Consider the following 22,186-nt stretch of genomic DNA (forward strand, 5'->3'; position numbering starts at 1 on the left):
CTAATTATGATTTTTAGCTATCACCTATTGTTCAAGGTCCACAAGTTGAGTTAAATAGGATGTCTACAACATCAGCGATATATGCCAACTTATATGCAGAATTATGTGATTTCTCAAGACAATGTTCCTTCTGATGAAGATGTTATTAATTTTTCTTTGTTTGCAAATTTTGATCTAGTAGTGTATGAGGAAGCAGCCTATGATGATCGTTGGATAAAAGAAATGGAGGACGAAAATCATGCCATTGAAAAGAATGACATATAGGAGCTTATTTCTCTTCCAACTAGCAAAAAGTCTATTGAAGTGAAGTGGGTGTCAAAGACTAAGTTCAAATAGAATGAAGAAATTGATACATACAAGATCAAACTAGTAGTGAAGAGATACAAGCAGAAACCTGGAATTAAATATTTTGAAGTGTTTGTACTTTTTGCCAAGTTTAACACAGTCCATATGATAATTTCTCTAATTGCAAAAACAATTGAAAACTTTATTAAATAGATGTCAAATCAGATTTCCTGTATAGAGTTCTGAATGAAGAAATATACGTAGAGCATTCTGTAGGATTTGTTAGAAGCGATCAAGAAAATAAAATGTATAAGTTAAAGAGGGTCCTGTATAGATTGAAACAAGCCCTGAAGATATGGTATATCAGGATTGACTCATATTTTCTTGCTATTGGTTTTCAGATATATCCGTAAGAGCACACTTTATATATCAAATGTTCTGTCCACGGTGACATTCTTGTTGTATACTTATATGTAAATGATTTGATTTTTATAGGAAATAATTCAAAAATGATTGCAAAGTTCAGGGAGGTCATGATTAAGTAGTTTGTGTGAGAACCCTCACTTAAAAATACAAATTCTCCTCAATTACTTGCATTGCGCTAAGACTACATAAATTATAACATTTCCTTGCATTGCATTCTACATGAATTGTAACATCTCCTTGAAGTGGTATCATTTTATTTCACTATATGCATTAGGACCAAATATCCTTCTAATTGTGTTTGAGGCTTTTTATGCTAGTTTAAGGGTGTTAATTAGACATTTAAAATATTTGGAGGGTAGCAACCTTATTTGGCAAAGTTTAAAGAAAGAATGGCCAAGATTGAGACAAGTGGCAATGTGAGAACCTGGAAATTTTCTTTATTTCTAGGCATTATTGTATTTCTTTGCACACGTTTTCTATATTTTCCTTATTATACTAAATTTACAGATATTTTTATAAGTAAATATAGTTTTAAATTATTTTTCTAATATAAGTTAGTTCATGAGATATTAGGAGTGTATATTGGACGTGGGACCCGCTAGTGCGTTAAGTGCGATAAATTCGACCAATTAGGTTAAGTTTTGCATTAAGGGATTAAGTTACTAGGTGTTAGGAGATAATTAGAGGTTACCTAAATGGATTAACCATGGAGAGACAAGAAAATAGGTTTAAACATAAAAGGTACCACGTGTCATGTATTCAATGGAGGTTGGATTTTGACTAACTTTCTTCCACCTTTACTAACTGCAAAATTGACCAAAAATTTCCTCATTTTTCTTGCATCTTGGCCGAACCATAGAGGGAGAAAAGAGAGGGAAAACTTCAACTTCTTCATCCATTTTCTTGTCCAAATCTTGAATTCCAACCGATTAAATCGCAAATCCTTCCATGCAAGTGTTATCTAAGGAGGATTAAATGTGTTGGTGGAGTGGTTTTTGAAGGAGAAACCCTAAGCTACCTTATCTCTTGTGGTTCTAAGGTACTTTGTCAAGAAATTCTCTCTTTGTTCCTAATAATGGTAAATTAGTGGTTTGTAGTGGTTAGATATGCTATTTTGTGGAAGATTTCATGATTTGAGGTAGAGTTAGATAAATTTCAGATTTTATTGGTGATTTTTCTGGTTTTATATGATGATGAATGGTTGACTACAGAATGATAACTTTATATTGTGTAAAATGGAGCTTTTGTGTGTTGATTGTAGTTGTTTGCTGAAAATTTCAGTTTATGCGAAAAATTTCAGTTTTAGGGTTTCAAATTAGGGATTTACTATGGTAGGTTGTAGAGCTCTTGATTGACTAAGATTGACGGGTATTGTAACCCTAATAAGGTGTGTTGTATAGCCTATAATTTGTAGGTGTACTTGTGGTTCTTTTGGATGAAGTTTGGCAATACATACATAAAAATTAAATGAATTGTCACCTAAAAGATTAAATAAATTATCATTACCCTCTAATATTTTGACTTCTTGGCCAATTTACCAATTCTGGTGATGGGAGGTGACAATTATAAAGAGAAGTAATTACAGTTTTCTCTATTTTTGTCAGAAGGAGGGCAAAGCAAGAAGTTGCATCCCTAGGTGTAGGTATTTAAGTGAAGAGTAAATGGTTTGGTTGTGTTGTTTGGAAAGATTCTACCATTATTTATAAAAAAAACTAGAGAAATTAAGCTATCATCATTGTTCCTTTCTAAAGAAAATGTTACTTCATCTTTTTAAGGAGGTAGAAGAAGTTTTGACAAAGAAGTAGAGATAGAGATAGAAAGAGAGAGGTGGAGACTAAATCGGAGAAGTAGTCGGTGTGGGGAGGTTATGAGACAAAGGACTATAACTTCATGGCTGGACTCTAGTTTTTATACTTTCATTTATTTTGATGAATTTTATGATTGCACAATGGATAATCATGGACTAATAACAATGTGATTGTATGGTTGAATGTTTATAATTGGTACTTATTAAATATGGCTTGTATGCCATGCCTTTCTATAAATTCTCAATGTAATTCTCTTATCACCTAATATCTCTTGAATGTAACTCGAGGTTTCTTTCACTATTATACGTATTGTATATATAGATTAGAAAGAATTTAGGCTTTGGCTTATGTAAGGATTATATTAGGTGAATTTTCTAAAATTGTTTAGATAGAATTACAAACATGTAATGTGTGAGGACCCGAAAAAATTATTTTATATTTTCTCTTATTTTTGGAAATTTTAATTTTAATTTATATTTTCTTTTATTTTATTTTACTTGCCTTAATTTTATGGTGATTTTATTAGTTGAATCAAGATTTATATTATTACCCTTTTATATTTTAGTGCATGTTAAATTTTTTAGAGTATTAAGGTAGTTTGACCGACCAGTGAGATGTATGTGTTATTTTTGGTGGACGAGAACAAGTGTGCTATTAGAGGTAGTATGTAATTAGAAATGTTAAGAGTGAATTGGAGGAACACAAGTTAGATAAATCATTAGATATAAATCAAGAGACAAAAAGATAGGTTTGAACCATGTGATGCTACTTGTCAATTATCTAGAGCACCTTGACCAAGACCCATTGACCAAGACTAGCCTTTGCCTTTATCTTGAAAAATTGAAGAAAAATCCATCATTTTCCTGGCTCCTTTAGCCGAACTTCTAAGGGAAGAAAAGAGGGAAAATTTATTCAAGTTTCATCTTGATTTCTAGCAAGATTTTGTGGGAAAATCAACCTCAAACCCTAAATCCATCCATAGAAAGTTGCAACAAGGAAGGAAGGAGGTTGGTATGGAGTTATTTTGGGGAAAAGAAAGCTGTGGTTTGCTACTCTCCTTAGGGATTGAAGGTACTCTTGACAAGGAACTACTTTTTTCCTTTAATCTTGCATTTTAATGGATATATTACTTGAATATGGAAGTTTTACGGAAGATTTCATGGTTTTACTTAGTAGGTTGCAATTTTCAGTTTTGGAATGTATTGGTTAGCCTTGATATGAATGGTTTAGTTTTGATATGAGGTTGGATATGAAATTTTAGCTTTGGTATGAAGTTATCTAGCTTCTATATTCAAATTTCCAACTTTAGTGTTAATTTCCAGCTTTCATTCGAAATTTCCAGCCTTGAATTATTATTTTCCAGCTTGCTATGAATTTTGGGCTGCCACGAGGATTTTCTATCTTGTACATGTATTTTTGGCTTCACTTGAAGGATTTCTAGCTCTTGGTGTTAAATTCCAACTTAGGGTTCAAATTTTCAGCTTAGATATATGTTGAAGATATGCTTGGTACATGCCTACTTTAGTTGGTTTTGTGGCTTAGAATAAGAACCTCTTGTACCTTATCACTTGTGGACTTGTTTGGGGCTGTTTGGCTATGAAAGTTGGATTTGAAATTGGAGGAAAAATGTAAGGAAAAATAGGAGAAATGCTGCCCGTTTCTTTTCTTATAGTGTAAGTGAGTGAAAGTGAATGCAGAAATGTGATTTTTGGATGATTTGGACTTAGTTTGCTTAGGGATGCTTGAGTCCACTCTAGTGGTGGTATATGACCTGAAATTTTGCCAAAATTCATACATTTTGCATGGTGAATGTGATGACCATTTTAAACATGATGTTTAGTTGCGTAGGTCAAGTTTTAAATTTAAAATATTCTACTCATTTTCTTTCCAAAAACAAAAGGAGCGAGCACGTATCTTGCATAGGGTTACTAAGCCATGAGGTCTATTTATATAAGTTTTATTTACATGATCTTCCTTTGATATTAACAAGCGAGGGTTGAGGTATGAATCTAGAGTATTTTTGTTTTCCTCTTGCATATGATTTTACCCAAAATACTCGTTACAATCCATTTCTTTTCATGTGTGTTAGTTTTGAGCCAAGACGAGATTTAAATGAAAAGAAATGAGTTTCTGCAAATCATTTTCTAGTCGGACAATTTCCAATTTTGCACTTTGAAAGTCTTGTTCTAATTTTCTCAAATGTTTGATTATAATTGATACTCTTGTGCTCCAAATGACTTTTGAAACATTGATTTAGTATGCACATGAGGTTTTCCCCTTGATTTGAACAAAAAAATGTTATATTTTTGATAAATTATATGGGCATAAAACTTGTAAATTGATTCATTTTCTAAATGAAGTTTTGAAACCTCAATTTCTTCATGTATTTTGGTTTTGTATTGTTAGTTTTTTAATAAAGTATATGACCACAGGACTCGAGAGAGTTCAGGAGGACGAACCAGGGTTGAAGTGAAAGATTTCGATTGATTGGTGAGTGTTCCTTGCATGTTGTGCTACCAATGACTATGTGCAATGTTGTGAATGTTTGCTTGAATGTTAAATGCTTTTCAGTGATTGTTAAATGGATTTTCAATGGTTGAGTGTGTACTTTATCGCACTCAATCTAAGTGAATGTGAATTTTCAATGATCAAATAATTGAATGTTACTTGTGCATGAATGTAAGCCTTTGGCTGAACTAGGCCCTTGCCCTTTATTGCCAGTCGACTCGAGCCAGAAGTGGACTCGGTCGGGCGGCTAGTAACCCTGGGACAGTGTTTGGTATACTCGAGTATAACCACGAAATCGGGTAGAGTACTGGCTAGTGAATACAATTCAATGATTGAAATGAATGACTGAATGAATGAATGAAATGAACATTGAAGAAGTTTTCACTTTTAAATGTTTCAAATGTCGGAGGAATAAGGGAAATGGACGGCGACTGAATGACTAAATGAATGGCTCCAAGTGAGCACGTATCCTTACAATGATTGAATGTTTGTTTCTTGAATGACTGCTTATTATTGTGCAAGGTGTGTGAAATGTTAAATGTAATATTTCCATGCTTTACCTACTTGACTGCTTGTTTGAGAACCTCACTAGGCTTTTAACTCATTCCTTTAATTTTGTTTTCCGTAAAGGAGTGGAGCCCAGAGCAAGTAAGCGTGAAATTGTGAGGACCCGTAAATTTTCCTAATTTTATATATTATTTATTTTATTTTCTCGCCTGCATTTTTCTTCATTATACCCTACTATTTCGATTTTTCCAGAGATTTTATAAGTGAATAGAGTTTTTAAATCATTTTCCTAGTTTAAGTTAGTTCATGATAAGTTTGAAGTGTATTATTGACGTGGGACCCGCTAGTGCAGTAAATACGATATATTTTTGACAACTTATTGGAGTTTTGTGTCAAGTGATATTATTTCACAAGGTGCTAGGATACAATTAGAGGTTAGCTAGATAAATTACCATTGGTAGACAAAAGGATAGGATTGAAACCCTAAAGGACCACTTGTCACAAAACTATTGGAAGTCGGACTTGCCTAACTTTCTTACCTTTACTAAACCTTCAATTTTGACCCAAAAATCATCTTTATTTCCAACCCCTTGGCCGAACCTCTTAAGGAGAGAAAAGAAGAAAAAGCTTCAACTATTTCTTCCATTCTTGCACAAATCTTGTGATTCAACTACCAAAACTTGAAATCACTCCATAAAAATCCTTTGCTAGGTAGGATTAAAGAAGGTGGTGGAGTTGTTTTGAAAAGGGAAGACCTAAGTTGCTATTTTTCTTGAGTTTACAAGGTGAAAGAAATTCTTCCTTTGTTCTTGATAATGTTAAATTAGTGGCTTTAGTGGCTAAATATATTGATTTGTGGTAGGTTTTATGGTTGAAAATGGAGTTTTGATAGATTTTTTATTTATTGGTGATTTTTCTGATTAGTATATAATAATTATTGTTTAGTCATGGATTGATGGCTTGTTATAGTGTAAAATGGAGCTTGTATATGTTGGATATGATTGGTTGCAGAAAATTTCTGGTTTGGTGCGGAAATTCCAGTTTAGGGTTTTATCTTACCTTGTTCTTCCTGGTTCTGTTCGGCCATGATGGAGGTCGAATCAGCCTTAGGTTAAAACATGAACATTGTAGAAAATGATGTTTTATAGCTACCTGTAAAATTTTAGTTCAATCCGAGCACTGTAGCATGTGAAAAGATAGAAATACCCCTAACTGCCATAGGTAGAGCTCTGTGGACAGTGTTGACATTTCACCAATCTTACCGCATCTGTTCACCCTGATCCGTACTGAATTAGCATTTGGCCAAAACATAGAAGTTGTAGTTCTATGTCTTAGCTTTCCAACGGCCCTAACAACGCCTCAATTGGACTTCGGTAGCGTGAGTTATTGTCGTTTAAGCATCGTGCAGTTAACTAGCCTGATTGTGAGACTCTGGTTCTGTAATTTGAAATTTTGATCTGGTTACACTATGAACTGGACTGAGTGGTCTTCATCAAAGATGTAGCCCTTTATCTTAGCTTAGAAATAGTATAAATTCCACACTAATTCGATAAGCGTAGCTTCGGTTGTGTCCGATACGCTAAGCGACGTCAAATCTGTCTTTTGTTTTATAGTTTAAACTTCATTTCCGGACATTTTCCTAGCTTGATTTTGTACTTGTACGACATTGAGCCTATTGAACGGCTATTGAAATGAGATTATTTGGTGTGTGACATTGGGGCTGATTTGAGGAAAAATGAAGCCATGATGGCTGGAAAAGTAAGCAAATTTAGGAGAGATGCTGTCCAATTTTCTAGGCCGTTTGGTTCCTTTAAATTTAAGTTGCCTTTTGGTAGAAATGAAGGGCTTTTGGGTCGTTCAAGCCCTAGGTCCTCTCGTTATCTTTTCGTTCCAAAATCACGCTTTTGCACCCTTGCATTCGTAGTTCGTTTGGTTAGGCATATGACTCATAGCTGAGTTTCATTTGTGAATGTCGTTCCCATAGGAACTATAATTGTTTTACTTTGATCATTTTAGGACGTGCTGGTGATCCAGGAAGTACTTCGGGGGGAACGTTTGAATTTGTTTTACTTGAACTGGTGAGTGTACCACTCCCTTCATTGTTGCTTAACTTGGTTCCTGTACATGCAATCTATGATATGAATGACTGTATTATCTGTTTATTCTGTTTGAGACGAGGGTGTACTTCATCACACTCATTCTTTTGTCTGTCTGGATGCCTATTTACTGTGTGAATTTGAATCTGTTATCTGTATCTATATCTGTTCTGACGTTGTTTGGAAGATTATATCCAACGACCTTTCTGTGACCTCTGAGCTCAAATCCTGTGGCTAAATTACTCGAGTCGAGCCGGCAAGGGCCTGGTCGATTCGATAACGAACCACAGTAGTCTGTTCTAGGAATCTTTGGGTATTGAGACCCTTGATTTTGGTATACTCGAGTATTACCACTTCTGTTTCTGTTGAGGTGTTCGGACCCGGTAAGGGGTATGTTTGCTGGATGGGATTCGGCGTAAAGTGGGGTCTACGGACATGTTGGTTCTATATACGTTGACGGAGAGTCAATGGGTTTGGATCAAGTACTGCAACGGAAATCTGGTTCCTGAGAGCCACCTGTATCCTTCTTATTTGAATCACTGTGTCTAACTGCTTTACCTTATATCTGGCATGTGTATCTGATTGGTTAAATGTGAAATGTCATGATTTTATTGCTATATGTTTGGTACCTCATTGAGCGTAAACTCGCCCCCTCCTCATTATCTTTGTTTTCCTTACAAGGAACCACACTTTGAACCGTGATTTTGAGAAAAGGGTTGAGCTAGTGTAGACGTTCTTTTGTTAGCTCTTGTGTAATCAAAACCCTAATTGTCTTTTAATTAAGTATCACGTTTTTAATTGTAAAGTTTGCAATGTATGTATATAAGTGTTTTATCATGTACATTAAGTGTATTCATTGGATATGGTACCTTTGCGTTTGTTGAGATGCTACTTGTAACTATTGGACGATCAGACGAGCGCGGCATTTGAACAAGGAAAGAAAATTCTGGCTGGAACTGTTCACCAAATCCGGCCATGTATCCGGGTAGTTCTTAGCTGGATATCTGGCCGGATTAGCAGGGGTTTTGGAAAATTTTTGGGTTACTCACTGCCTCATATCCGGCCAGCGATCTGGCCGGAAATCTGGCCATACCTTGGTCGGATTGTGATGTGTCCGCTTTTCATTTGCATTTTTGTCTTCATTTTCATTTCTGTTGGGGCGTTTGATCGAAGTACCATTGTACCTTATGGTATAGAACTCATGTTTCTCAACTTAGAAGTCATCGATTGATTGTTCTCTTAGGGATTCGTTGTGCGCTATATCGGATTTGTGTGATTCAACTCCGTAGTCCTGGCGAGAGTTGGGCAGGCGGTCCGCCGAACTCTTTGGTTCGCCTTAGGGTGAGGTGGGGCTGTCACAGAAATAATGTGTATAATCTTCATGTACTTGTACTTTTGTAGATGAAATGTATTTTGGAGATTTGGTAATGAAATTCTATGTTTCACTCTTAGGTTGTAAATTAAGTTAAAATTCTTGGATGAATGGAAATTTTTATGTTAATCTAGAGGCCTGAAATACTATTTCAAGAAAATATACGAGTGAGTCCTGACGAGAGTTGGATAGGCACTTCACCAAATCCTTGGGTTCGCATTAGGGGGAGGTGGGGTCATCACATAATGCAAGTTTGGAAGGAGGCGTCAAGGAGCAATCATAGAAGCGGATCTTAAAGCGTTGGAGATTACCCTTAGGATTCAACTATCTAGTTTCCTATTGACTCAAGGAAATTAGTTTAGATAAAGTCTATAATCATCCATGTTCATTAATTTAACATGTCTACTTTGTTTTATGTTGTATAACCTAATAAACTGGATGCATGCTAAAGATGAGTCCTATTAATCAAACAAGAAAATCTCTCAAATTAATATTAAGTCACATTAATAAGAGTTGTTAAAAAGTTGTCTCCTATTATTATGGCAAGTACTGTTTTCTTGATTGATTACAACTTGTTGGACTAACTCAAGGTTGTTGTCCATTTTGAGAAAGTTTTGCTATGAAATAAGATTTTGGAATAATGGGTCATGGTTCAACTAAAATTTGTGATTTGTTGGGCTAACTCAAGGTCATAGATTTTAGAGACAAGAGTTGGAAGACACATTAGATGTGCAAGTCAAGAGTTGATAATCCAATTATTTAGGAATTATAGGAGTTGTAATTGTTAAAAGTAAAAGGGTGCATCTAAAGCAACCATAAGTGCTTATAAAAAACAAAAGAGGTCCTATGATCTGACTTAGTACATAATGTTAGTATCTATGAATTCAGAGTTTCAGAAGTAATATGAAAAATTAGATGCCTACTTTATGATTAAGCACCTCAAGAAGTTCTTTGAGGAGCAATCTCACACTGAGCGATATAATGTCTCTAAAGAGTTAGTCAAATGCAAAATAGCTGAATGATATTTTGTTGTTAATCATAACATAATGATGTTTGATCTTATCAATAAATTGAATAATTCAGGTTTTAACATGGACCACTGAATTAAATTTTAACTTAATTCTCTAATCTCTTTTGGAAAGCATTTCTCAATTTGTGATGAAGTTCAATATGAGAAAAACGGAGGTTCCTCTCATAGAATTGATCAATATACTAAAAATTGCGAAGGAGAGAATATTAAAAAAAAAACAGGGGTGACAATGCTTGTTAACTCTTCTAAAATCAAGAAAATGTCTAAAACTAACCTTAAGAAGGTCAATTCTGTTGTGGCAAAAATAGCCACTGGAAAGGGAACTATAAGTTATATCTTAACTCATTGAAGCAAAAGAAGCATGTTGATGTTTCTACTTCAGGTACATTTATGATTGAAATATTATCTACTTTCAAATCTAGTTCTTAATTTTTAGATACCGGATCATCATTCCATATTTGTAATAATATGTAGGAATTGAGACAAAATATTTCATTGACAAAAGGAGTAAGAGTTGCTACACTAGCCGTAGAAACTTGCTATCTTCCTTTACCAAGTGGCATATACTAGAAACATCATTTCTATTTCTCTTTTGGATTTAAAAAGTTTTTCCATTACATAAAAGAGTAATTGTTGTTCTTTTTCTCTTAATGGAATATTATATAGTATTGTTCCATGCATTTATGGTCATTATATTTTGATTACTAATGATCTTATTCTCAATATAAATGACAAGAAACACAAAATATATAATGTGAAATTTTCATACATTTGACATTATAGATTTGGTCATGTAAATAAGAATCCCATTTTTAATTTACATAAAAATGGCTATTTGAACTCATGTGATTATGAATCATATAAGATATACGAACCTTGCTTACTTCAAAAGATGATCAAAACTCCTTTTGGTGGAAAAGGAGATAGGTCTAATGAATTGTTTGAAATAATACATAGTGATGTATGTGGACCCATGTCAAGTACTGCTATGAGCGATTACTCATGCTCCATCACTTTTACGGATGACTATCCTAGATACAGTTATGTGTACTTAATGAAGTACAAGTCCAAAACCTTTAAAAAGTTCAAATGGTATAAGAATAAAGTTGAGAAACAACTAGACAAAAGTATTAAAATACTTCAATCAAATCTAGGTGGTAAATACTTGAGCAATGAATTTCAAAATTATCTAAAGGAAAATGAAATTTTCCTACAAAGAACTCCTCTTCACACTCCAAAATTTAATTGTATACCAGAGAGAAGAAACTGCACTTTATTAGATGTGTGGTGAGGTCAATGATAAGTCACGTGGAACTTTCCAAATCATTGTATGTTCTAGAAACTACCTCCTATATTTTAAACTATGTTCCAACAAAAGTGATTGATATAACTCCATGTGAAATATAAAAAAGTAAGAAACCAATCCGAAATACATAAAGATTTGGGGCTACTCTACTAATGTGAAATGGGTGTAATCAAAGAAACTTGGAGCTAAATTCGATAAATGCATATTTGTGGGATATCCAAGATGAATTTGTGAATACTATTTCTATAATCCCATTGAACACAAGGTATTTGCCTCAAAACACACCATCTTTCTAGAGAAAAGAGTTTATTGTAGAAGAAGGTAGTGGAACCGAAATAGAATTTGAAGAAATTCAAGATGCACAAATGTGTATAGTTCAACCAAAGGAACAAAAGCTTTTATCTCATGTTGATGAGGTACAACTAGAAGTTCAAAATACATAAGTACTTCATAGATCTAGCAGGACACATCATGCTTCCAAATGATATGAATTTTTTCTAAGTGAGCATGATGATGTGTTAATCATAGAAGATGATAAACCTATTTCTTATGAAGATGTTTTGTCTAGTGTAGATAAAGACAAATGACTTGAGGCCATGAATCACGAAATGAAATTCATGTACAAGAATAAGGTTTCAATCTTAATTGATCCATTTGAAGGGGTAAATCCAATTGCATGAAAATGGGTCTTCAAAAAGAAAACAAACATGGGTGATAATGTAATTAGCTATAAAGTTACATTAGTAGCGAAAGATTACAAGCAAGGACAAGGTGTTGATTTTGAATAAACCTTTTCACCGGTCACTATGCTTAAATCCATTAGGATTGTACTTGGTATAATAGCACATTATGGCTCTGAGATATGATAAATGGATGTAAAGAATTACATTCTGTAATGAAAAGTTAATTGAGAATATGTACATGACACAATCAGATAGTTTTACACTAAACAAGTAAATGAAGTGTGCAAATTTGAAAAATCAATTTATGGATTTAAACAAGTACAAATGAGTTGAAATATTTGTTTTGATAGGCCAATGAAATAGTTTGGTTATCTTAAAAATGAAGATGCACCTTGTGCATACAAGAAGTTTAGTAGGAGGGCAAGAATTTTTCTAGTACTATATATTGATGATATATTACTAAAGAAACAACATACCTATACTCTAATCAGTAAAGTTATGGTTATCAAAGAAATTCTCTATGAAAGATTTGGAAGAGACAGTCTATATATTTATAGAAACAGATCAAGGATGTTGTTTTGTCTTCCACAATCTACATATAGATAGAGTGCTAAAGAGGTTTAGCATGGATTAATCTAAGAGAGGTTATTTACTAATCAGCCATGGAATACACCTTTTCAAAAACATGTTTCCTAATATAGATACCAAAAAGAATAACATGAAAAAGATCCCATATGCCTTACCTATTAATTTTATAATGTGTGTGATGCTATGTTCTATCTCCTATGCTTTAAGTGTTATGAGCAGATACCGAGTCAATCTCAATGAGAGTCATTAGACTGCTGTTAAAAGTATCGTTAAGTACTTGAGAAGGACCAAGGATTTGTTTTAGTTTATATAAAGTTTACTTTAGAGATTCAGGGATATATGAATGCTAGTTTTCAAACTAATAAAGATGACAGTAAATCACAATTTGGATATTATTTTACTCTTAAATAAAGATGCAATTATTTGGAATAGTTCTAAATAAGACACTACTACTGATTCTATAATAGAAGCAAAATATATTGCTAGTTCGAAAGCTGTTAATGAAACTATATATACAAAATTGTTTATTTCTAAACAAGATGTGATTCTCTCCATCACAAATCTAATAGTTTTGTATTATAATAATAATGGAGCAATTGCGCATGTAAAGGAGCTAAGATCTCATCAATGATCCAAATATATACTGACAAGTTTCCATTTGATTAGAGATATCATTGAAACAAATGATACGGAGATAGAAAGATCCCTACAGATGATAACATTGGTGATCTGTTAACTAAAGCATTATTACAGAAAAAACATGAATGTCATGTAAATTCATTTGGTCTAAAGTGCATAAGTGATTGGATTTAGTACAAGTGGGAGTTTGTTAGTATTATGCTCTAAATCTAATTAATTTGAGACTTTAAAAACACATTTGTATTTATCCAGATTAATTTATGGCAATTTTTACTATTTATTCTTGTTGTTATTTTACTGCAATTTAAATAATAAAACCCTTAGAATTAATAATCTTGAGAAGAAATCATAAGAATTATAATGATGAGATTCTTTTGATCCCTATGGTTATTATCCTTAAATATCCCTAGCCATAATGTTAGTGAGAAAGGAGCATCACTAATATGGATAGTTTAGCATATACTAAATTTTTTTTTCGTAAGAAGTAGTAAATCTCATTGACTATGATGTGGGAACATCTGAACTAATATACGAACACTTGTAAATGACAAGTATATTAGATTGACTAATTGAGAATTTCATGGTGTGAGTGAAAAATTTCTCTATGTGACAATAAGTGTAAGTGATCTTTAGACTTGAGATCACAATAATATTTTGAATATGGATTATTGTATTTTGACTCTATCTAATATTATTAATCATTGAATAATTATATTTTAGATATTGGGTATTATATAAAACACGGAAGGATGGTGGGTGATCAATAAATGATGATTCAATATAGGAGAGATACTCCTATAGCCACTTGTAAAAAATGACAACTCAATGAATGTCAGTGCAGAGTGGAAGTAAAATTGAAAGGCATGTTTCCAATTTCAACTATAAGGAGTTATATTTAGGAAACAAGGAAGTAATAAATAGCATAAAACAAAAAAAGGATAGCACTATCAAATAAGCTCTTCTATGCTAAATGGGATATATTTGCAGTGAATGGATATTAGTTACATGGAAACTAATTCATGAAAAGGCATAGTCAAATCACTTGACTTGAGTGGTCATCACACATTGCTAGCTGTTAATGATGATCTATGTATATGAATCAAGTAATTAGTTGAATTATAAATTAAAAGAAATTTAATTTATTTTACCCAATTGAATCAAGAGTGTTATAATTCATATTCATTGCCAAGTTCAATGAGAACCTATAGCATCATATAAAAATACTGTCCTTATTGAAGGATTAAAATGATATTAAGCAGGACTTAATAAGCTAAGCATATGATACTTAAGAGGTCATTTTTGTAGAGAAAAAAAACTTCAAAGAGTTATAGTGTTATTACTTACCCTATGAAGGTTTTAGTTGTTCACTACAAATACTTCTTATTGGCAATTTGTGTTATATACTCTCTCTCCTTGTCTTGTGAGAAAGAAAAAATCAGCACTCTCCCTAGGCTAAAAAACAACTGAAGGTCATTATTTAAACTAGCACTCATTTTATATAAGAGCTTTCAACCTTGGGTGGTTTCCATTGATAAAGTGGTGGTGTGGACTTCCATATGGAGAGCTTATTGGTGGCTACAATCTTGGAGGTGATAGACATTCTATAAATCTCATAAAGAAATTATTTCTCCTTGAAATAATCATCTCTTAACTTCTACACTAGTCATAAGATCTTTCAAGTAGATTCATGGGATTGGAAACAAATTTTATTTTTCACTTCTTAATGAAGGACCGGAAGCTGTCCAAGAGATTTAAGTTTCTACACGTGTTGATCCTGTCAAAGTTCTAGTTGACCTGGTCACTAATTCATGTGCTAAGAAGTTTAAAGACTCTTTGATGGCTTTAGTTCGTGTCGTTCAAGATCATGTTGGACCCTACAAACACATAGAAGAAGTTGGTACTGAGAAATGGAGGGTTACTACATTGATTCGCGTGGAAGAAGGAGTCGTGGTGGATCCATGCCTGGATCCATCTGCGGATTGGGTTGTGGATCTAGTCCAATGCTTCATTTCTCTTCGTTTTCCTTTGGTCGACATTCTACCACTAAACTGAGAAATTGAGGGTTACTACATTGATTCACCTGGAACAAGAAGAGTCGTGATGGATCCGTGCCTGGATCTATCTGCGGATTGGGTTGTGGATCTAGTCCAATGCTTTGTTTCTCTTTGTTTTCCTTTAGTCGATGGTCTACCACTAAACTGTGAGAGAATCTGCCAGGAAAATCGGCCGTGGTTTCTCATCAAATCAATTTTTAGTAGTTTTCTTATTTTCATTCAATTTGTTACATTTTTGCTTAACTAATTAATTATGAGTTATTAGCAATAAATGGCAACCTAAATTAGCTATTTGTGCCACTAGAATAGTAGCTTAGGAAATAAGTGATGTATTCCATGTTCGATTTGGATTTGGGTTAGTTTCGGTCTTTTGGCTATAAATAGCCTTAGTTATGCGTTGTAAACAACAATTATTAGAGAGAGAATTTTCCCTGTAATAGTTTCTTGAGTAAAACAATTCTTTTGACAACAATTCTTTTGACTTATGAAAGCTATCTTTGAACATCTTAGAGCTATGCTAAGGTGAACATTGACTTATCAATCAACTTGATTGTGGCATCATTCTACCCTTCTCAATCTTTCCTGAGCGGTCCAAGATTGATTAAGAACTTCATCCCAAATGTTGAATCTAAATCTAGATCCGGGCTTGTAATTCTTGTTCTTGATTTTTTTTAGATGGTTGAGATTTGTATCAGTCAATATTAAGAACTAGTTGCAAGTTATCAACATCATATCCTTTGTTCTTGTTAATTCCTAGGGTTCTTGAGTCGTCCTTAAGTTTTGTTGAGTTGGGTGTTTTTTTTTCTGTTGTGTTGTTAAGTATTTGCTGTTTTCTATTGAGTTGGGTGTTCCTTGATTCGTGTCTTGTTTTCTAGTTTTGAGTATAGTTAAAAAAAAAAAATCAATCGTGTGTTTTTGTTCTATTCATGAATCTTTCTCGAGAAATCCAAAGTACTTACCTAGGGTTTCTTCAAGAAGTTGAGTTCTTGATTGTTTCTTGATTTGCAAATGTTATTTGTGCTTGATTCTTGAAGTCTTAGAAGTTTCTTGAAGAAATTCCTTGTTGTCTGAAAATTTTCTTGAAGATTTCTTGAATTTCTTGAAACAAAAGTTTGGAATTCTTGAAGTTCTTGAAATCTTTATTGGTGGTTTTGGGAATCTTGAACAGATCTGCCATCTTCTTGAAATCAAAACCAATTCTTGTGCAAAACCCTAGAACCGAGGCTAAGTGAAAAAAAAAAGTTCAAACAGCCTTGATTCGTTCTTGAATTTGTTAGCAACAAACCTGAAATTCAGTTTTGGAAGTAAGAACCAAAAGGCATGTGCAAGTGTAAGAAGAAAAAGCCACACATAACTAGGTTTCCAAATCAAAATCGAATTCGCTTGTGTGACTGTTATAAACGATTTTTGTTGTCCAAATTCCACTTGGAAACCAACTAACCACCTCCCAAATCCTTGTTCAGCAAGGAAATGGACAGCAAACCAGAAAATTTTGATCATTCCAAGTTCAAGCAAATTCAGCTTTGCAAATTAGGAAACAATTCGAACTTGTTGCTAAATCTATTTGATCCGATTTCTTGAGTCTCAATTTCTGAAAATTCACATGAAATTTCCAGCATATTTAGTGTTCAAAATTTTGAAAATTTTCCAATCCATCATGACCACATCAGTGTTCTCATTTTGCTACTAAGTTCGAAACTTCTAATTGCTACAATTTGGTGTTTGTGATTGGTGGGTTGAAAATTACCTAGTGGGAAGCTTAGTTTATTCAAGGATAGCAACTATTAGAACCTGATTGTGAGTTCATTGAAGTGACTGAGTGAAAGCATGAGTCTTGAGAGTAAACACTAAGGGAGTGTGCGAGGAAATATATATTTGTTTCTTTGCTTACTATTTTTGTAGGTTCTTTAACACGTCAAACAGAGAGGAATCACATATTGCTGACCTTAAACTCTCTATGAAAGCCATGATGAGTGAGTTTCGACGATTGATGAGATTGGAACTTGAGCCATTGCATGAACAGATAGATCACCTTGAGAACTCCTACAATAGAAGTGGATCAAGCCGTGGAAGGGATAACAGGGATGAAATTGAAGCATCGAATGATAAATTTAAGGAGGAAGAAAGATGGCCTAAGGCTACCCGAAACAATAATAGGAGAGGCGACCATCTTATTCAGGGTATAAAGTTCGAAATTCCTTTATTTCAAGAAAAATCCAATCCAAAAGCTTATTTGGAGTGGGAAAAAAAGATAGAGATGATTTTTGAATGCAAAAACTACTTGGAGAAGAAAAAAATAAAACTTACAGCAATTGAATTCATGGATTATGCCATGATTTGATGGGATCAATTGTGCTTAAGTAGGAGATGAAATCATGAATGTGCAGTGGGAACTTGAGATAAATTGCAAGGGTTAATGAGGAAAAGGTTCATACCTAATTATTACCATCGTGATTTACACCATCGGCTGCAAACATTCACTTAAAGGAACATGTCAGTGGAAGACTATTATAAAGAGATGGAGATAACCATGATGAATGCCAACTTGCAAGAAGACTTGGAAGTGATAATGACAAGATTTTTGAATGGCATGAGACCCAATATTACTGAAATGGTTGAAGTCCAACATTACATGGATATGAACGAGATGTTGGATAAAGTTGTGAAAGTGGAAAAGTGCCTCAAGAGGAGGGCTAAACTCACCCAAACACTAACTATCAAATTAGAAATTGGTGAAATTCCCAGCTAAGAAGGGAGGATAAATCTACAGTTCCTTCTTAGTCAATAAACTTGAGATCCAATGCTCCAAAACCAGCACCTAAATTCGAAACTAAGGATGGTCAAGAAGATCCTATGCCGTGCAATCGAGCAACAAATGTTCAAGTGTCATGGAGTTGGTCATATAGCATTTCAATGCCATGATCATAGCATCGAATGGGGAGGCAATAACAAGTAATGAAACTGAATATTAGGGCATGCCATTTTAAATTGAAAAGGAAGAAGAAGTAATGCCTACGAATGAGGACGTGCGTTGTTTGGTTGTTTGAAATGTACTAGCTGCCCGAGACAAGGATGAAGAGGACGTGCAAAGGGATAATCTATTCTACACTCCTTGCCATATCACAAATAAGGTGTGTAGTTTGATTATTGATAGTAGAAGTTGTACCAACATTTCTAGTCTGCTCATGGTTGAAAGGTTGGAACTTCCCACTACAAAACATCCCTAGCCACACCGACTACAATAGCTCAATAAAGGTTGTAATGTACATGCGTATAGGCAAGTGAAGGTGTCACTCCACATTTGGTAAATATGAAGATGAAGTATTATCTGATATAGTACAAATGCAAGCTAGTCATGTGATTTTGGGATGTCCGTGGCATTTTGATAAAGCTGTCAATTTTGAAGGGAAAAGCCAACAAATATTTCTTCATGCATTGTAATAGAAAGATTACCTTTGTTTCCATCACCCTATATAGGTTTATGAAGATGAAGTGAGGCTACAAAAGGAATATGACATAGATTGTGAGAGAAGAAACAAAGAGAAAATTGAGAGAGAAAAGAAAGAGAGAGAGGCCGAGAATGGTGAGGAGAAAAAGGCACTTGAGAGCACGGCGGTAGGAAAAAAGAAAGAAAGAAAACATAATCTTCTAGCAAAAGTCAATGATGTGAGAAGAGCTATAGGGTGTAACCAACCCTTACTTGTACTTGTGTACAAGGAAGAGTTGGATGTTTCTAATAAATCTACTATTACTTTATTTGTTAGTATTTCATCTATTTGTAAGAATTTCAAGATGTTTTTTCGAAGGAAATATTGAATGGACTACTACGCATACGGGACATTGAACATCAAATTAACTTGGTTCCTGGAGCACCTTTACCCAGCATGCCTGCCCATCGAATAGGACCTAAGAAGACCAAGGAGTTGCAAAGGCACGTGGACGAATTGCTAAGGAAAGGATGGGTGTGAGAAAGCCTCAATCCATGTGCCGTACCACTTATCCTTGTTCCTAAGAAATATAGTGGATGGAGAATGTGCAGTGACTGTCGAGCAGTCAATGCCATAATGATAAAGTATCATCATCCTATCTCTAGGTTAGATGATATGATAGATGAATTGTATGGTACCATTATTTTCATCAAAATTGATCTTAAAAGTGGATACCACCAGATTAGAATGAAAGAGGGTGATGAGTGAAAAACTGCTTTTAAGACTAAACATGATTTATATGAATGGTTAGTTATGCCTTTTGGTTTCGCTAATGCACCAAGCACATTTATGAGATTGATGAACCATGTTTTAAGGCCTTTCTTGTGTAAATTTATTGTAGTTTATTTTGATGACATTTTGATCTATAGTAAGAGTCAAAAGGAACATGTTGAACATCTCAAAGCTGTTTTTGTAGTGTTAAGATGGGAAAGGTTGTTGGCTAATCTTAAAAGGAATATTTTTTGTACTAACCGTCTTGTGTTCTTAGGATATGTGATTAGTGAATAGGGTATACATGTTAATGAAGACAAGATCAAAGTTATAGAAAGCTAGCCGACTCCTAAGTCCATAGGAGATGTGCGGAGTTTCCATGGTTTGACAAGTTTCTATAGGAGATTTGTCAAGAACTTTAGCACAATTGTTGCACCTTTGACAGCTGTGCTTAAGAAGGATGGAAAGTTTGCTTAGGGAGATGAGCAAGATAAGGCTTTCCAATTGATTAAACACAAACTCACACATGCACCACTCTTAGCATTGCTTAACTTTGATTTAACTTTTGAAATTGAATGTGATGCATCAGGTTTTGGAGTGGGAGCCATGTTGATGCAAGAAGGAAGGCCAATTGCCTATTTCAATGAAAACTAAATGGGGCTGCTCTTAATTATTTCACATATGACAAGGAGTTATATGCCATATTTCGAGTATTAGACTTGGCAACATTATTTGAGAGCTAAGAAGTTCATCATCAACAGTAATAATGAATCTTTCAAGCATTTGAAAGGACAGATTAAGTTGAGTAAGAGACATGCTTGCTGGGTTGCCTTCGTTGAGACAAATACATCATCAAATACAAGTCAGGTAAAACTAGTGTTGTTGTTGATATTTTATCACGTAGACACTCTTTACTAACCGCCTTAGATACTAAGTTGCTTGGAGAAATCTAATGAAAAAATTGTCTCTTAATGATTTTGACTTTGGAGAAATCTACAAATCATGTATCATAGCTGCCCAAGGCAAGTTTTATGTGCATGAAGGTTATTTGTTTTACCTTTATAAGTTATACAATTAAGAAGTCACATAGAGGTGGACTAACAAAGTACTTTGATGTTGCCAAGACTTTAGCTGTTTTGCAGGAACACTTCCATTGCTCGCATATGATAAGGGATGTCGAGTGTATGGTAGAATGTTGTGGAGTTTGCCATCGTGCCAAATCAAAGGTTAATCCATTTGGATTGTACACTCCACTTCCTATACCTACACAACCTTGGGTTGACATCTCAATGGACTTTGTTCTAGGTTAGCTTTATTTGTGTTGCCTACGTATTATTGGTAAATATAAAGGGTTTTATATTCCCAAAACCATTTAGAAGTCATAAATATGAAGCCTTGTCTAAGTATTATTGGTAAACGGTCATATATAAGAGTAGTGTCAACTTTAGATATTTTGTGTCAATATCTAGCAGTATGAAATGGTTTTGGGAATGACTTGGAATATAAAGACTTCTAAAAGTAGTTTAAGAACTTGACATTTCTATCAGACACAATTGTCCTAGACTGATAGACAAATGGAAGTAGTCAATAAAACCTTGTCTACTCTTTTATGAGCAATAATTAAAAAGAATCTTTGTTCTTGGGAAGAATGTTTCCCACATGTAGAATTTGCATATAATAGGGTAATGCATAGTGCTACACAATTCTCACCTTTTGAAGTTGTGTATGGATTTAACCCTTTGACCCCTTTGGATTTGTTCCCATTAGCTATGTCTGAACGTGTGAACTTAGGCGGCAAAAGAAAGCTGAGTATGTTCAAGCTTTGCATGAAAAGGTTCGAGCCAACATTGAGAGGAGAACCGCCCAATACGTGCAACAAGCCAACAAAGGTTGTAAGAAAGTTGTCTTTGAACCTGGTGATTGGGTATGGTTGCACTTTCACAAGGACAGGTTTCTAGCAAAACGACTAAACAAGTTGTCTTCTCATGGAGATGGTCCTTTTCAAGTGTTGGAAAGGATAAATGACAATGCCTATCGACTTGACCTACTTGGTGAGTACAATGTGAGTACAACTTTTAACGTCTCTGATTTGAGTGCTTTCCTTGCAGACAATGATATCAATTTGAGGATAAATCTTTCTCAAGAGGAGGGAATGATGAAGGATTGTAAGCTGTCCAAGAGATTCAAGTTTCTACATGCGTTGACCCTGTCAAAGTTTCAGTTGGTCCAGTCACTCATTTGTGTGCTAAGAAGTTTAAACACTCTTCGATGGCTTTAGTTTGTGTCAGTCAAGATCACGTTGGACCCTATAAACACATAGACGGAGTTGGAACTGAGAAATGGAGGGTAATTACATTGATTCGTGTGGAAGAAGAAGAGCCGTGATGGATCCATGCCTAGATCCGTTCGCGGATCAGGTGGCCAATCTGGTCCAATGTTTCGTTTCATCTTCATTTTCCTTTTGTCAACATTCCACCACTAAACCACGGGAGAATCTGCCAAGGAAACTGGCCGTGATTTCTCATCGGATTAATTTTTAGTAGTTTTCTTGTTTTCGTTCAATTTACTAGGTTTTGGCTTAACTACTTAATTATTAGTTATTAGCAATAAATGGCAAGCTAATTAGCTAATTGTGCCATTAGAATAGTAGTTTAAGGGTATAAGTGTTGTATTCTATGTCCGATT

At 34.3% G+C, this 22,186-nt stretch overlaps 1 protein-coding gene across 1 annotated transcript in view; it reads left to right on the forward strand.

Annotated features, from left to right (window-relative positions):
- LOC140037907 (zinc finger BED domain-containing protein RICESLEEPER 1-like) overlaps positions 1–21,886 on the forward strand; it is a 36,306-nt gene extending 14,420 nt beyond the window's left edge. Inside the window, exons 3-4 of the mRNA XM_072083072.1 lie at positions 21,293–21,666; positions 21,780–21,886. Coding sequence (XP_071939173.1) covers positions 21,293–21,666; positions 21,780–21,886 — 481 coding nt within the window. The remainder of the gene's footprint in view (positions 1–21,292; positions 21,667–21,779) is intronic.
- Positions 21,887–22,186: the final 300 nt, after the last annotated feature.

Source organism: Coffea arabica, chromosome 3c (genome assembly GCF_036785885.1).
Source record: "Coffea arabica cultivar ET-39 chromosome 3c, Coffea Arabica ET-39 HiFi, whole genome shotgun sequence".
In the NCBI taxonomy this organism is placed as follows: domain Eukaryota; kingdom Viridiplantae; phylum Streptophyta; class Magnoliopsida; order Gentianales; family Rubiaceae; genus Coffea; species Coffea arabica.